This window comes from Eumetopias jubatus, unplaced genomic scaffold (assembly GCF_037043125.1).
Source record: "Eumetopias jubatus isolate StellerSeaLion01/CBP00866 unplaced genomic scaffold, mEumJub1_p1.0 scaffold_8, whole genome shotgun sequence".
Classification (NCBI taxonomy): domain Eukaryota; kingdom Metazoa; phylum Chordata; class Mammalia; order Carnivora; family Otariidae; genus Eumetopias; species Eumetopias jubatus.
This window is the reverse complement of record NW_028274814.1, coordinates 79221579-79239761: the sequence shown is the minus strand read 5'-3', so window position 1 is coordinate 79239761 and position 18183 is coordinate 79221579. Positions and strand designations below refer to the sequence as shown.

The 18183-nt window shown below is 41.4% G+C and overlaps 1 protein-coding gene across 1 annotated transcript in view; it reads left to right on the top strand.

Moving 5' to 3' along the window:
- The window catches only part of LIMA1 (LIM domain and actin binding 1), a 57785-nt gene extending 43161 nt beyond the window's left edge, over positions 1 to 14624 (top strand). Inside the window, exons 7-10 of the mRNA XM_028125640.2 lie at positions 2416 to 2473; positions 4058 to 4167; positions 11316 to 11449; positions 13564 to 14624. Coding sequence (XP_027981441.1) covers positions 2416 to 2473; positions 4058 to 4167; positions 11316 to 11449; positions 13564 to 14563 — 1302 coding nt within the window. The 3' untranslated portion in view covers positions 14564 to 14624. The remainder of the gene's footprint in view (positions 1 to 2415; positions 2474 to 4057; positions 4168 to 11315; positions 11450 to 13563) is intronic.
- Positions 14625 to 18183: the final 3559 nt, after the last annotated feature.

Below are 18183 nucleotides of genomic sequence, written 5' to 3'. Positions count from 1 at the left end.
AGCCTGCTTCTCCCTCTCCCACTCCCCCTGCTTGTGTTCCTGCTCTCGCTGTGTCTCTCTCTGTCAAATAAATAAATAAAATATTAAAAAAAAAAAAGAAAGAGTAAACTGAGTTAGGGTGCCTTGCTGGCTTAGTCAGTGGAGTGTGCGACTCTTGATTGTGGGGTTGTGAGTTCAAGCTCCACGTTGGGTGTACAGATTACTTAAATATAAAATCTTTAAAAAAAAAAAAAGAAGAAGAACTGAGTTAAAATGTTACATACTATAAAAAAGAAACTTAAGAGAAAAATATTCCCAGCATTGAAATCTCCTCATCTATCCTAGGAGCATAGTTTCAGAAATGATCATCTAGAAAATAATTCCTGGATTGTCCCTAATCTAATTTTGTGTTTCTTTCTCGATTATCTTCACACTGATTTGAAACTGGACCTCTGAGTTGAACTGGAGTATCAGAACACTGTAATTACAGCCTAAAAGGGCATCTGTGCAACTAAACCATGAGTTGAGGAGTGGGCGGGGAAGAAAGGAGATAAAGACAGTACATAGTCTTAAGGTACATACTGCAGGTTCATAAAGCTGGGGCTGCCTTCAAATTCGTAAAATTTTTCAGAGCTTCAATTATCCTTTCATCTATTTGCCTAGCTTTTGTTAACCGATACCCAAGAACTATTTGAACTTCAGCTTGTTACAAGGGGACATTAATGCTAGGGTAAACTTGCCTGAAATAGAATATTTTGTCAAGGTATTGTTCTTCCCTTTCTCCTCTTGTAAATGAATTTGCGCTTTCCTTTAATAAAATGTTCAAGCAAAATCTCACGTGCTCTCTCCTGGCGGCTCCTGCAGTGAGGTCAGCTGGTTGGGCATGTGCAATGATGTCATGATTGGCAGTAAGTTTACCCTGCAGGTTCAAGGTGACCAAAATTAGAGGTGAGAGAGGAATATCCTGCGATGGATGCACCTACTAATTAACAAGAATTGAAGAGCTTTTAATTTCTTTCCTATCATTAAATGAAATAATGTATGTAGAGTGATCATTCCAATACCTGGCACATACTAAACACTGAGTAAATGTTGGCTGTTATTATACTGGTTTGTTCTATGCCATGTCAGAATTCCTGTAATGAAAAGAGAGTAGGGGCGCCTGGTGGCTCAGCTGGTTAAGTGTCCAACTTGGTCTCAGTTCAGGTCTTGATCTCAGGGTCGTAAGTTCAAGCCCTGCATTTGGCCCCATGTTGGGTGTGGAGCCTACTTGTAAAAAAAAAAGAGAGAGAGAGTAATGAGAAAAAACAACCATGCAAAAATTCAGGTGCAGTCAGCCAATGACTTAATCTCCATTGTACATTTATTCAGTACATTAGACATCCTGATAGAAACACTCAGCATTGCCCATAAAATCCCTGACAGCTGAATGAAAGACTTTTTTTTTTTAAGATTTTATTTATTTTGTTGACAGAGAGAGAGAGACAGCGAGAGAGGGAACACAAGCAGGGGGAGTGGGAGACAGAGAAGCAGGCTTCATGCTGAGCAGGGAACCTGACGGGGCTCAATCTCAGGACGCTGGGATCATGACCTGAGCCAAAGGCAGACACTTAATGACTGAGCCACCCAGGTGCCCCTGAATGAAAGACTGTTACATGAAGACTACACATTGGGTCACCTATTGACCCTTCATGATTTTGAGTGTGATAGAGGATACCGGGAAGGCCTAGGGGCCACTAAAAAGGAGAGAGAGAGAGAGAGAGAGAGAGAAAGTAGAAAGTTTTTATTTAAATTTGATGGCTTCTGGGGAAGAGATTTGCACCCATACATAAGATCTGCCATTTTGTTAAACACTGCCATTTTGAGACTGGGATTAAAATGGAAAACCGACTTGAAGATAACACCAGAGTTTGGTTTTTGGTCAATTTGTCTTTTAGCTATCAAAAGATCCTCTGTATTAGCCAGCTTGTTTCAGCAGAATGTATGTGGTTGGGAAATAAGGAATTAGGAAGATAAAGGAATAAGAATAGTTCCTAATGTAAAGACTTCATCTTGCCTTTGAGTGTGTTATAGTTCTATGGTAAGAAGCTTTGTTCTCTCTGATAGAGGGTTTTGTTTTGCCTTTATTTATTTATTTATTTATTTATTTATTTATTGACAGAAAGATGTGGTTTAGAAGTTCTTTTATAAAGGGAGATGATGCACACTTTTGGCAGTTGAGTGCAGTCTGTTTCTCCCATTACTGTGTAATTGAGAGGCATGTTAATATCCTCATAAAAGACATTTTGCTGCCTCTTGTTTAAATGCTCAGCTGTTCCGGGGCCCGTTATTTCCCCCAGGCAGCCAGTGACTGACTAGAGTCAGCAGGTTTTTATGGCATTAACAGCAGTGTGTTCTTTTATTTTTAATGTGATTCTTAATCCCCCCCTTTTGTAGGTTTCTGCAACTGAGAATAGCCTGGCAGTCCGTTCCACCCCTGCTGAAGATGATTCCCGTAAGCGTTTGTTCTTAGATCTGGAGGATGAGGTTCTTGTTCTGTATTCTGTATTTCGTCCGGGAATGTCCCCACTGCTGTCAGTGCTGAGAATGTAACATATTAAACCCAGCAACTTAGCTGATCAAATCTTTCACTAGGTTTTAAGGACTGATGCTTGCTTACCCTTCACACGTTCCCTGGCTTAGGGAGAAATTAAACTCAGTGTGATTAACTTGGGGCAAACTGAATACTTGTGGTGCTTCTCTCATTGAATGTACCCTGCCTTTTGTATCAAACCTTTTCAGGGTTCAAGCTATAAAAACTAATTTTGAAGTTTCATTTTAATAGGAGTTTGGCCAAGAAGGATTTTATTCATTTACAGGGATAAAGAATTGGTATTTGAGTAACCTTTTAAAAATATCTTTCTCTGCTTATCTATATGTGAACCATAGTCCACCTTCTAGCCAGATTTCTAGAGATTTTCCTTTTGGCACTGAATTTTATCAGCTTTTCATCCATTTCAAGCCTCAGTTCTACCAAAAACAAAAACGTTTGTTTTTTTTTTCTTACTATATCCACTTTTGATTCTAATTTTCAGTATTTTTTTAAAACATATGTGGATTTCTAGCTTCTCTCCAGGTTAATTACTTTACTAGACATTGAAAACTCAGCAACTAAAGTAGAAAGATGAATTTAACAAATCTCTAGTAAATCCTACCTTAAAATTTTAGAGAGAAATTTGCTGCTTGAATCCAAGAATATTCCTTTTGTAGTCATTTTGCTTGTACTAGAAATTTTTCTGAGTTTTGACTAGGTTTGCAAAACATTTGAAAAATAAGCCTTAATCTTTTAGTACTTTGTTGACTTAACTCTAGATTTTAAGGAATTCTTTTATGGTTCCTTAGTAGCACTTTTCTGTGTCTGCTCAGAGTTTTCCACACAGTAACTATATTGGCAGAAAATTAACTTATGCAGGTGACACATCAATGATTATGAAAAAAACTTCATGGAGCCTTTTTCCATAATCTCCATCCATGGATATCTGCTATAGGACTGACCAAAAAGACTGTCAAATTACATACACACCCACACCCAGTGGGTGTGCATGTGCAATAGGAAATTTATACCCTCACATTCCTTCAAGCACTCCAGGAGGAGTTATTGGGGGTGCTAACTACCAAAAAAAATCATCTACAAACAGCCTTTATTTTCTTAATTTAAATTCAATTAATTAACATATAGTGTATTATTAGTTTCAGAGGTAGAGTTCAGTGATTCATCAGTCTTACATAATGCCCAGTGCTCATTACATCACATTGCTACAAACAGCCTTTAAAAGTGACAAATACCACGGCGGGGCGGGGGGGAGCAGAAAGTTCTTCAGATAGAATGATTTGGATCCTTGCTGTGTGTGGCAAAGTGTGAAAAAACCTCCCAGCTCAGAACCTAAGAGCATAGCTTTTAGCATTAGAAGAGCTGTGTTTTCCCTGGTGTTGAAAAGACCTGTCCATTGTAGAGGTGCCAAAGCTTTGCTTTGGGGATGAACCATTTCTGAGACTTCCCCTGATACTATAAAATGTCTTCCTTTCATAATTCAAGCAGGTAACTCCCAGGTCAAGAGTGAGGTCCAGCAGCCTGTCCATCCTAAACCACTAAATCCAGATGCGAGAGCCTCCAGCCTCTCTGAAAGTTCTCCTCCCAAAGCAGTGAAGGTATGATGGCAATTTCTCTCAGAACCTTTAGACATTAGTTTTCAAGTAGATCTCATTGCACCTTATATCATTATGTTCATTATAACCCGTTTTTGCTTTTGTGGGGATGAAAACGCCAAGTAAGGGCATACTTAAGCCAGTCACTTTCCCTGGAAATCTTGTCTCTTCTGCTCAGATGTTTGAGCCAGGAGGAGAGAGGTTCACTAATAGCTCTCAGTTTGAAATCTGGAAAATTCATGAAAGTTTTAAGGAAACCCAAAATTAAAGAAAATGACGTGGGTTTTGTGTGTGTGTGTGTTTGTTTGTTTGTTTGTTTGAGGGGGAAAAAATGCCCAAGTCCATAAATCTGTGAATGGGCAAAAGACGACAAAGTGGAAAATTCAAGAAATCTGTCAAACTAAATCAGCCCATTGGATGGGGATGTGCATGTCAACTTAAAGAGAGTGGCCCCCTGGTCTGAAGAACTTGACTGTAACATGATTGGTGGTTAGCTTCTTTAAAGAAAGACTGTGTACATTGCAGTGGGATTTGGCCAGCCCTTTGCTGTAAAATCGGACATTCAAGTGACAGTTATACTAGGGTATATAATATTAGATGTTAAGGAATGTACAAAAGTTTTGTATCCTAAGAAAACTTTACGAGGCTACTCAATCTCTGGCCACCTTTTATTCACCAGTTTTTAAAAAGCAGTCTTTTCCCTTTCTATGAACAAATATATACTCTCATAAAAATAAAGGTTAAAAAAAATCCCAATGCCTACTTTAGACTTTATTACCTGACTTATTTTAATAGAATGCTTTGCTAATGTGCTAATTTAGCCATGTGGATTGATAACCAAACATACCCACACTTCTTTAGTGTCTTTCTCCTCTGGTGCTCTCTTAAGTAGCCAGGTTTTATTTAGAAAGTTTTAACATTTAAAAGAAATGCAGTAGGTAGAATTGGTGTGTTGATGGTTTGTAACTGCCCCAGCCTCATGCACCCATCAGCTGTGCTTGTATCTCTCAATTGTGGGCATGACACATGCCTTGATGAAAGTTCTAGTGCACAAAATGAAGGAAGAGAAGAGGACATAGGTGAAGATTTGGAACAAAAGGAGAAAAGGGGAGAATCTGGGACATAAAGGGCGAGTTAAAAAAGGGAAGGGGGAGGAGTGAAGAATGTAAAATGAAAATTTTACAGGAAGCTGAGATTCATGAGGAGAGTAAGGTTTATTGAAAAGGAGCAAAACGTGAAGAAAATAGCAGGAGAAAGCAGGTAAAGGGAGGAAGGATGGAGTTACAGTGATTGAGCTGCACATGTATTCAACATGACCCCCAATTCTGGCAGCTTTAAAGTTCAGCTCATGCTGTCATCAGCACTTTCTTTGTCCAGTATCTGGAGTCCAACAAAGTAGCAAATGCCATGGGGTTAATTTCTTCTCCAACAGCAACCCTGCCCAGATGTGAGTCCTTGGGTTGTGGTTCTGGATCAAGAATAGCCAGTAAATCTGACTTGGCCATGGACTGAGGGACTAGGAAATTCCATGGCTTGTCTAAGAACTAAAATCTGTTCTTGAATATATTTGATTTCTCAACCCAGTCTCATTTCCTTCCCTCAACTGCTAGGTCAGACCTCCTGGTACTGGGTTGGACTTTTGAGGTCCCTCCTTGATTCAGACTCCAGGGTCTGAGCTGCTGAGTGATGAGTGACAGAGTGCACCTCACTTAGGTCCTCCCTAGCATACCAGGGATGAGAGGGGCTGGAGATAAAGCTCCCTCTACACCTGTCCCAGACCCATGCCTGTTCTTTAGCCCTGGTCACTCAGCAGGAGAATGCAAACAGGCCTGCTTTCACCAGACAGACACCTCAGGTTTTGAACGTTGTGTGAAGACTGGAGTAAATGGGCCTGGCTCCCTGTGTTTGCTGATGGTCCAAAGCTCAAATGATGATGGTGTACAGATACAGATGGGACTCAGTCACATCTCCACTTTTAAGGGTAGTTTATTTTCTCCTCCTCAAATTTATCCTTTACATTCTGAAGGCAAGTATATATATACTTTAGTGTTTATAGGAAGACCTGCTGGCATCACTGGTCTCATGGCTATAGACCACGTGACAGAAGTTGTTTCTCCACTTGGGGAAATTACATACAGCTCAGAATAAACTTGTTCACTCAGAATAGATTTTTAGGTCCCACACATCCTAGAAAAACTGTTCCTTAGTGCCTGTCTGTTATTGAAAACTAGGACATCTAAGGTAGAGATTCGGTTCATTTCAAACTTTAGCTTGATAAAGTAAGAAAATGATCCTCATCTTTACAAGTAAGAGTTTTATTTGTATATTTTGAACACTGGCCAGATAGCTCAGTTGATGAGACCTGGTGCTAATGAAATTGAAGTTGCAGGTTCACTCTCAAAAAAGACATTCTGGGAGCAGAGCTCAGTGGACCCTGTGAGAAAGCTCAGGACCTTTCTACTCAAGAGACCCAGAGGTCTCTTAGGCTTTATGTCCTTCCATTGAGAGAAGTTATCCCCCAAATGTTTCCCCTAAATGGGGAGAACAGGGAGGAAGGGGCAAGGAGATGTGGTCACCTCTGGGAACACCCACTTGCCCCCATGAGGACAGCCAAGGCTTCCTTGTCTGGTCCTGCTGAAGGATGTGGAGAGAAAACATGGCAGACTGCCTGAGAGGACACCTACCTGGCACCCCCTCAATGCCCTGCTGGCTGTCCCTTCCTCTATGGACAGGGTAGGAGGTTTTATGCTAGTTTGCAAAGCCACTGGAATTATGCTAAAGGGCATCTAGAATCTTTTCTTAGTGTCTCCATTATTCCTGCTTTATCAAACACGAACCTTTCCTCTACATGTAGAGCAGTCTGTTTAAGATGTGAGTATCTCCAAAATGCTGTCAAAAAGAGTTTCACAGAAAGCCAGGGGAAGGGTGAAGGCTGCACAGAGCCAGCCAGCCCAACCATTTACTGTATGTGAAGAATTTCAGTTTAATTACCTAGATATTTTGCACAGATTGGAAAGGAGGGAATGAAAGGCATTTTGCAGTGTTCTTGAGGAATGGAAGCCTGACATCAATACAGAATTTCCTTCTGACTTCACCATGTCCAAAGGCTAGTTAGCTTCACTGACTGTTGCCAGCGCCCCCCTATATATGTATGTTGTTTATATATGTTACATATACATATCTATAATCTCCCAACTAGAGCTTTCATTAGACTGAAATATATATGTAAGGCCAGACAGTGAAAGAATGTAGATGAAGCCACACACATTTATTAGAAAAATAGCTTTGTGTAGATGCTGATCAACAGAGGGCCTGTAAGATCCCTCATATGGGAAAGACATGACAGTGTTTATGAACATCAGTTATGTAAATATTACCTCATTCATTTCTGAACATCCCAAAGATATTATCTACATATTTTAATTTGAAACAAAGTGAGGACTGTAGTTTGTTCAAACTGCTATAGTGAGATTATTTTCATTTAGGTTAGCATCTGCTCTCCTCCCCAAAGAGTTTCCTTTAGTTACGGAAAATTAGCATGCCAGGACAATTTAGAAAATGCTCTATTGGTTTGCGAATCGGGAGTTCTGAGTTTTAGTTTTAATTCTGCTACTGACCATGGGAGCTTTGATAAGGAACCTGATGTCCTGGTGCTGTAGTTTCTACATGTGAAAAAGAGTGAGGGAGGAGAGATGAAAAACATCTTACCGAGTGAAAAAAATATATTTTAAAGATAAAAAATGTCTAACATTCTAATACTGGCAGTGTTTTAAACGTGGATGTTTAAAGGCCTACCATAATGGTAGAGATTTTTGGGCACTGACTCTGCTTCCTGTCGTCTGAATAGACATGGGGGCAATTACAGAAAAGTGGCTGAGAGCCCGGGACAGAGGAAGTAAAGGGAAGGCACAGACACAGCCACTCTGATTTGGCATATTACCAGGTTGGGATCCTCTTGACTTTATGAAACTAGAAGGCCCTTGGGCAGCTGCCATATAAACATTAAATAATATTGAAAAGGGTCTCTAAAAACTGGATAGGAATAACGGGCCTCTGTAGGTCTGGTTAATTAGAAGCTTGTGGTTAGTCAGATGTTTGAGCTAGCAGTCTATTAATTTGATGTTAAGGAGGAGAGGTGGCTTTTCACCCCATTCAAGAGAGAGCCATTATGGATCAGGTGTGGGAGGCAGTAAGACACTAAAGAATTGTTAATGAGACACTCCTTGTGTGGGTGAAGGCTCACGACAGCTCTCTGTCCTGAGCTGGGCCAGGTTCCAGCGTCAGGTAGATAGGAGTGAGGCTGCTTTTGCCACTAAATTAGCAGAATTACTTGAAAAAGAAAGAAAACGTCTTATTCTTGGATCTGAGTCTGGACCTGAGTTTCAGCTCAGCTTCAGTAAAGCGCTCCAGGCCCTCCCCCCCCACCCCCAACCTAATGCTGTGTATTCACTGAAGGTTCCTGTTTGTCTCTTGCAGCTTCTGCTTCCTGCTCCTCCGGTACCTAATTTCTGCTCCTGCCTTCCACTTTCCTCCTAACGTGAGCTCAGCTTTCAGCTTTCTCTCAGGTTCTCCTTTCTGTTCCCGGGGCCGCACCCTCCTACAGTGTGTCCTCTGTGTGTGTGTGATGGAGGCGTGCTCCGGCTCTCTCCATTCCCCCTGACCACAGTCATACCCCTCTCCTCTTGTATCCTGGGAGATTCCTATCTCCTGCTCTGTCTTCACTGCCCAGAATGAATACTGTCCTCCTAAGTCAAGCACTCAAAATACAGAAGCCACCCTGCTACTGAAAGAGTTTCAGTCTGAGAAATAGATACATTTGGCCTCTGACTTCTGCATCATGTGAATTGTGATCTGTACAGGCTCTCTCTGATGCCATCAATTGTACTGTTACACCCAAATTTTATTTTGCATTTTAATGTATTTCCTGCTTGCTAGACAAGGACCTAGCTCTTTTTAGAGAAAACCTAATTAAAACTATGCAGTGACATTGCCACTGGGTCCTATCTTGTTAGAAGTATCCGTATAAGAATTCTGAGCTCCAGATAAGGCCCTAATTGCTTCCAACAGCATTCAGTTACAACATTTGATCATATTTAAATACCTCCCTTATGCTTGGTAAACTAGGTTGAACCTGTCTTTGACTATTTAAGTTTTTCTTTTTAGGGCTCTAACCTTAGGAATGGAAGGGGGCTGTTGAGGAGCCATTTCCACTCAGTTCTGTTCCTTTGTTCTTCAATCCTTTGGTGCTATTTGTTTACCGCTAAACTCTATTACACTCCCTTTTATAGAGATTTCCCTTTATGGCCGTTTTTTTTTTTTGTTTTGGGGTTTTTTTTTTTTTACCCATTTTCTACTTTTGTTTCCTGTCCGGATCCACTTGGGAAACCATTCCTATTTTTTGCTTTACCTCCTGGTGAATCATGTAGCAAGTGAACCAGCATTCTGAATTTTTTATGGGACTATTTTCAGGTTTTTTAAATGAAAATTCTATCTTGCCCATAACCTGGTTTATTTTTGGCTTATCTTAACAATTCAAATCCTGGACCTTGGGACTAATTTGCATTATTTACCACCACCCAGGTCTTGGCTGCAGGGACCCTCCCCCCGCCCCCCACCCAGGTGCCTGTAAGAGCTTCCCAGCCACCTTAACCCAAGCTGCTCCTGCATTTGCTGGATAAGATGTTTCTGTTGGTCTGGGCGCCTGGGTGGCTCAGATGGTTAAGCGTCTGCCTTCAGCTCAGGTCATGATCCCAGGGTCCTGGGATCGGGTCCCGCATTGGGCTCCCTGCTCAGAGGGGATCCTGCTTCTCCTTCTGCCTCTCTCTCTCTCTCTCTCTCTCTCTCTCTGTCTCTCATGAATAAATAAATAAAATCTTTAAAAAAAAAAAGTTTCTGTTGGAGCAAGTCAAGAGTTATTTACATATACCTAGGGACTTCTTACCTCCCAGCCCCATTAGCCCAGTAACCATTTCTTATGTAAAAACTTGCCCTTTGGGAATTCTGGCTTTCATCAGTGCTATAATAAGAACTATTTTTTTTTAAGATTGTTTATTTATTTACTTGACAGAGACACAGCCAGAGAGGGAACACAAGCAGGGGAAGCAGGAGAGGGAGAAGCAGGCTTCCCGCCGAGCAGGGAGCCTGATGCGGGGCTCCATCCCAGAACCCTGGGATCATGACCTGAGCCGAAGGCAGACGCTTAACAATTGAGCCACCCAGGCACCCCTATAATAAGAACTATTTTATGTTCTTTAGGATTGGGTTTACCAGCTGAAACAGCTATGCTCACCCCACTCTTATTCCAAACTTTACAGACAGTTCATGAATTCCCAGTCTGTTATGACCTTGCACTCCCCATTACAATAGTTTTATTCTCCATTTTTGGGGGGGGTTTTTTGTTCGCTTGTTTTTCAGGTAGGCTCCACGCCCAACGTGGGGCTCTAACAACCCTGAGATCAAGAGTTCTCATGCTCTCCCAACTGTGCCAGCCAGGTGCCCCTCTCCGTTGGTTTCTGAGAAGATTATAGAACCTATAGCTTTGTTGGGCTATGCTTTCTTCTGCAGTCCTAATAAAATAGTTTGTCTCTTTAAAATTATTACATTTACATGTCAGTTTTGACTTATTTAAAAATATTGTGCCTAATGGATAAAATGTTATGCTAAGTCAAGATTATAAGCAGAGGACACTAAAAGATGCTTTATCAGATTGTCTTTTCCCAATTCCCAAAGTCCAGTGCTTTTCCTCTTCTTTAAATTTATCCCCTTCTGAATCTATTCTTATAAAAGTCTGTCCTGCTTTTACCAGGCACTTGAATCAAACAAACTTCTGTGTGTGATGACATTTTCTCCTAATTTCCTGTCTGTGGAACCATTTTGTGTATACTTTTGTTTGTATGTGTGGTGGCCTGTCCAAGCCTTCCTCTGCATTCCAGCCTCAGTGGCTGCCACACTTGGGGCAGCCATCCATTCGGGGAAGGGGATGCAGGAGAGCTTCCTGGCCTTAAAGAGTCAGCTGATAGAATCATGGGCTTAGTGTTCCTGTGAGAATTGACAGGTAAGGGAGCCCTTAGCTAACAAAGTAAAACTGGGGCACATCTCAGCAGAGTACGAACTCATCCCTGTCTATGCTAACATTACCCTTTTCCTTCTAGAAGTTTCAGGCACCTACAAGAGAGACTTGTGTGGAGTGTCAGAAGACAGTCTACCCAATGGAACGTCTCTTGGCCAACCAGCAGGTGTTTCACGTCAGCTGCTTCCGTTGTTCCTACTGCAACAACAAACTTACGTAAGCCAACCAGAGTGAGCCATCTCTCTATGTCAATGGACCATGGGAAGGAGTCTTTGGCTTTTAGAGCACTAGTACTAAAAGCTCTTGTACCAAGAGTGCACTGTCAAAGGTCCTTAAAGAAAGTAAAAAGTACCATTTAGTGACAAGTATTTCACATCAAATGAGAATGGTGTTTGGAACTTCGTGGTACATTGATATTTTAATTTACATGTTTAATTTACGTGGACTTAAATTCTATGGCTGGCAGGTAAAACCCCCTGTGACTTAAATTAGTAAAATATACCCCCTTGGTCTCATAGAATCATAAAGTTAAGAAATCTTAAGAGTATACTTGTCAGGGCACCTGGGTAGCTCAGTCTGTGAAGCATCTGCCTTCGGCTCAGTTCATGATCCTGGGGTCCTGGGATCGAGCCCCGCATTAGGCTCCCTGCTCAGCGGAGAGCCTGCTTCCCCTGCCCCTCACCCAACTCATGCTCTCTCCCTGTCTCTCAAATAAATAAAACCTTAAAAAAAAAAAGTATACTTGTCTAAGTCCTTACTTGAAAATGTCCCAAACACTGTATAAATGGTAATAATAACAATAATAATAGACCCTGAAGAGCATGTATTTTTCTGTTTATTCCTTCCTTTTATTTCTGAGAAAATAATTATGTATCATTTCTTCCAAGTAATTCAAGGACTGGATAGAAATGTGACAGATTGGGGCGCCTGAGTGGCCCAGTAAGCTAGGCATCGAACTCTTGATTTCAGCTCAGGTCACAATCTCAGGGTTGTGAGATCGAGCTCCGTGTCGAGCTCCTTGATCAGCGTGGAGTCTGCTTGTCCCTCTCCCTCTGCTCCTCCCTCGACCCCTGCTTGAGCTCTCTCTCTCTCAAATAAAATCTAAGCAAAAAAAAAAGTGACATATTGGGGACATATTCCATATTAACTCATTTAAATCATAGAGTCTTAGAGAAGAAAGTAACTAGGATGTCACTTCCTCCAGCTTTCTTTTCAGAGCAAGCATTCCTTCTAAAATACTCTTGAAAGATGTGCTGGCATCTGTGTGGCATTTTGCAGGGGTGATACCCCACTACCTAGTTCCAATGTAAGACAGCTCTCATTCCACAACTTTCCCTTCTACTGAGCCAAAATGTGCCTCTGTAACTTCTACTCATTGGTTCTTTTTCTGCCCATGGTATTATTTTTTTCCTCTATATTTTCTAAGTTTCTGAATTTTTATATCTCTTCTGTGGAAATACTATTGTTTTTATATCCTCTTTAAAATTTATTACCCTGGGCGCCTGGGTGGCTCAGTTGGTTAAGCGACTGCTTTCAGCTCAGGTCATGATCCTGGAGTCCCGGGATCGAGTCCCGCATTGGGCTCCCCGCTCAGCAGGGGGTCTGCTTCTCCCTCTGACCTTCCCTCTCATGCTCTCTACCATTCTCTCTCTCTCAATAAATAAATAAAAATCTTTATAAAAAAATAATTATTAAAATAAATAAATAAAATAAAATTTATTACCCTGCGAGAGACACCAAGTCTCCTAAAGGCCTGTCCGGCACTGATACTAGTGTAGATTTACTTCCTGGCTACTGCTCCCTGGGCTCCTATTGACCATATTCAGTCACTAGCATCTAGTGAGTACAAACCGTTTGCAGAGCAAAATACCTACTCCTGTAGAGATGTCCTTTTAAATTATAACACAAATGGGGAACGAGGAAAATGACTCAACTTTATACAAAGGAATATCATTATAACTAGTTATAGACTGTAATTAGGAAACCTATGAGTGGTCAGAGATAGGTGGGCTTACCTAGGGAAGACTTCTTGGAAGAAAGAATTTTTTTTTTATAGTTTTGACAGAGGGGAGTGAAACCATTTGAAAGTAGGAGGATGTACCACATGAAAGAATGTCTTGTGAAGGTTCAGGCCTAGAAATGAGCATGTTTTTATAAGGGTAATAAAACACATGTGCTTGAAAGGGCGGGGGTAAAGAATTCTAGGTGATCGATGTCCTTTTAAAGATCTTTTTCTCCCTTAGCATCTTGTGAAAACACTGCAGTTCAGCCTGCTAGTGTAAATAAGAGTATACAGATCTATTAACTTTATGCTCTTTTTCTTTTAACAGTCTAGGAACATATGCATCTTTACATGGGAGAATCTACTGCAAGCCTCACTTCAATCAGCTCTTTAAAGCTAAAGGCAACTATGATGAAGGCTTTGGGCACAGACCACACAAGGATCTGTGGGCCAGCAAAAATGAAAATGAAGGGACTTTGGAGAGACCAGCCCAGCTTCCAAATGCAGGGGAGACCCCTCAGAGCCCAGGAGTAGAAGATGCCCCCATTGCTAAGGTGGGTGTGCTAACAGCAAGCATGGAAGCCAAGGCCTCCTCTCAGTCAGAGAAAGAAGACAAGCCAGCTGAAACCAAGAAGCTGAAGATCGCCTGGCCGCCCCCCACTGAACTTGGTAGTTCAGGAAGTATCTTGGAGGAAGGGATCAAAGTATCCAAGCCCAAGTGGCCTCCTGAGGATGAAATCAGCAAGCCTGAAGCTCCCGAGGACGTAGATCTGGATCTGAAGAAGCTAAGACGATCTTCTTCACTGAAAGAAAGAAGCCGCCCATTCACTGTAGCAGCTTCATTTCGAACCACTTCAGTCAAGAGCCCAAAAATCTCGTCCCCACCTATAAGGAAAGGCTGGAGCATGTCAGAGCAGAGTGAGGAGTTTACAGGAGGAATGACAGCAGAAAAGAAACAAGTGGAAAATGCCAATACCTCCGAAAAGAATGGTAGTGTGGGAAAAACAACCTGGCAAAACCAGGAATCTGGAGGAGGGGAGAGAGGGGGGAATAGTAAGGAAGATCATGGTTTTGAGATGGGGAGTGAGAATCTTACAGAAAATGGTGCAAACTTTGATGAAGATGATAGAAATCTCAAACAGCAGTCTCCGCTAGAACCCAAGTCTACAAATTGGTCCAGCTTTGCAGACAATACCTCCCCTAAAGAATTCACTACCCAAAATCAGAAATCCCAGGATGTGGGATTCTGGGAGGGAGAAGTAGTTCAAGAGCTGTCTGTGGAGGAACAGATAAAGAGAAATCGGTACTATGATGAGGATGAGGAATGACAGACTGCAAAGGGTGCTGGGCCTTAAATTTGTGTTAGTGTTAGTGAGCCACTGCCCTTTCTCAAAGTGATGCACATACACAGGTATCTTAGCATGAACTGTAATTTATATGGAAGTAATTTTGGAAGAGTTCTTGCTTAAAAAAAAAAAAAAATCCCATAAAAAAAAAAAAACTAAAAAAAAAAAAAATCCCAAACTGAAGCTTAAGTGAACCAATTGTAAGTGCTAGAGATGATATTACTTAAGTCCTCTATTTTAGCAATGATGATATACATAAGTGCTTTAAGGTCTTATGGTGAGGGGGGGAATATGCCAACTGATAAATCCAGACTCCACTGTATTCCCAAAAGGCAATACAAAAATAGATGATTAGTAGCACATTGTTATGCTAAAAATTCATTTATGGAATTAGGGAACATACAGAAGGGGTTTAGGGACCTAAACATTATGACTGAATGCACTTTAGCATAAAGGGCACGGTTTGTATATTTTTAAATGAATACCAATTTAATTATTTAGTATTCGTCTGTTAAGAGATCAAATATTTAATCTTTAAAACATTTTTTAGGTTAATTTTCTTACTTTGGTATATATGGGGAATTTATTGCTATGCATCCCTTTCTCTAAACCATATCCTGAACTGGATTATTGAGATAATAACACAACCATTCTTTGGGGGCACTTTTTGAGCACATTTGGTGCTTGCTGAGATCTGCTATCTCTCAATTAAGCTCTGGTATTTGCCAATGAGTTTGACTACATCCCAGTTGATTGCTTTCTTCTTTGGTGGTATCTGTGCAGCTCATAATTTACTGAAAGCTGCAATATTTTTATAAGATCTTTTGTATTGTTGTTTGCCATGTTGCACGTTAAAGCCAAATGAGGAGTTTAAAGGAGGAACAACAGAAAAAACTGCCTTAAACCACTGGAGCCCAGACCCCCAAGCCCAATAGTCCACTTCTGATATCCCCTTTCTGGGATGCTAGTTTTTTTTAATACTTATCAGCTCTGAAATGTATTGATTTTTATGGCAGACAGTATTTCCAGGGTGCATTAAACCAATTATAGGCCTTTTTTGGGAAGATGGTATTCTAGTAGTTAAGGTTTTAGAACATTATAAACTTGAGTACATTTGTTGTACATAATTGATATTCCAAATTGTATGTGGGGGAGAGAGGTATTTTAAGCTATAGACTTTTCTTTGTACTGCATTTTTAGAGATTTAGCCCTAATATTTTTTAGAGATGTAAAATATTCTGCTTTCTTACAGTCTTGCTTAGTCTGAAACATTTTTATTCAATAAAGCTTTTAATTTACATTTGGCCTTTTCAGTGTTCCTTTTCCGTTATTATTTTACATCGTGATAGTCTCCAAGGACCTCCTCTTACCTGAGCAGTTTGGGAAGAAAAGGCAAACGGCTCTGGTGCATTTTAAGTGAAGAGAAGTGTTAGGAGTATATCTCACCACTAGGTGGTGGTGTTGGGTCGATCGTGGGTGCTCATCTGCCCTAAGGGAGGACAAATTTTTCTTAAAAATTGAGGGCAATTTGGCAAGAAAATTAGTGTGTACATTCAAAATGAGCTGTTTGTTTTAGCAATTCAAAATCCAGTAGTGGTTTTTTTTTAATTGTTAATTGTACTCAACATTTAATGATTCACCTTGCAATTATGCCTAAGGTGCTAAAGGGAATTTCCAAACGCCTCTACTTAAAAATGGACTCGTTTAACACTCTGGGCAGAGGCATAGTTGGTTGTTTGCTTTCCTTGCCTGTAGAGGCAACTGCCCCAATAGCTAAAGCACTTTTTTAAAAAATATTTTTTATTTATTTATTTGACAGCACAAGCAGGGGGTGCAGCTGAGGGAGAGGGAGAAGCAGGCTCTCTGCAGAGCAGGGAGCCCGATGGGGGGCTCGATCCTAGAACCCTGAGATCATGACCTGAGCCGAAGGCAGACACTTAACCGACTGAGCCACCCAGACACCCCAACACTTTTTTTTTTTTAATGGAAATGTGGGAGAGTGAATTCCTTGGAGATAGGCATGCTTTTTGATTCATCTGTTACATTTTCCAGGGTCACTCACTGTATGTTCCAGGGTTTTGCTTGGTCTTCCAAATGGATGGCAGGGTACTCTTTTCTGCTCTGGGCCCCATCACAGGCTGAAGTCATTTAGAAAGCCCTGTTCACTCAACAGTTAATCCAGGATGATACCCATAAAATATCCAATCCTGGCTTGATTTTAGCTACCTTTACTGTGTGACTCACTGCTACTCCAACCCATCTACATGGTACTCACTGAATCTACTGATTTTATACAAAAAAGTCTGAGCGTCTATGGTCAACACTTATGGATATTAGTTGAATATGTCACCATAAATCAGATATGCAGGGACTGAGATTAACCTTAGAAGAACCGTTTTCTTTGCTTTTCAGGGGCTAAGATAGACATAGTTACAGAGAGTAGAAAGAAGGACTAGCTCCATATCAATGTAATAAAAGGCTGTTTCTATCAGGAGAATGACCAGAAGGGCGCCTGGGTGGCTCAGTCGGTTAAATGTCTGCCTTCAGCTCAGGTCATGATCCCGGAGTCCTGGGATCGAGCCCCACATTGGACCCCCTGCTCAGCGGGCAGCCTGTTTCTTCCTCTGCCTGCCGCTCCCCCTGCTTGTGCTCTCTCTCTGTCAAATAAATAAATAACCAGATAATACTAAACATTCTTAGAAAACAAAAGAACCTATAGCCAAACAAAATGTTTCAGCTCTCTGAAGGCAACTTGTTTGGGCTTGGTATGTCAGTGGTGGCAACAAGATGATGTGTTTTTCTGCCGGTGAAGCAAGAAAAGGGGCCAGCTTGGGACCTGAGATGGTTAAGGAGACTGTTATGACTACTACTGGGCCGACTTAGTTCTACCAGCTTGCTGGTTGGATCAGTCCTGGACAAGGTGAAAGCTGCACAGTTTGCTCTCATTACATATTTCATCAACTATATATTTTCTAACAGCCAAGATGTTGAGAAATGGTACAAATGTGGTTTTGGGGAGATAGTTCCTGCTTGTTCCTGCATGCCAAGTTAGTATGTTCTTTGTTCCTCAGGACTCTGATTTGAATTCCCATGGGATCAAGGAGAGTTTACTTCCTTTAAGATTTATTTATTTATTTGACAGAGCGTGCGAACGTGCACAAGCAGGGAGAGCGGTGGCAGAGGGAGAGGGAGAAGCAGGGCCCCCGCAGAGCAGGGAGCCTGATGCAGGACTCGTATCCCAGAGATCATGACCTGATCCGAAGTCCGATGCTTAACCGACTGAGCCACCCAGGCGCCCCAGGTTTACTTTTTTTTAAGATTTTATTTATTTGACAGAGAGACAGAGAGGGGAGTGGGAGAGGGAGAAGCAGGCTTCCTGCTGAGCAGGGAGCCCGATGCGGGGCTCCATCCCAGGACCCTGGGATCATGACCTGAGCCAAAGGCAGACGCTTAACGACTGAGCCACCCAGGTGCCCCCAGGTTTACTTTTTTAAAAATGTACCTTGAATATAGGGTAGTTACCATTAAGCTATTGCTGGGTTAGGAGTAAATGGCTCAGGCGCCTGGGTGGTTCAGTTAGTTAAGCGACTGCCTTCGGCTCA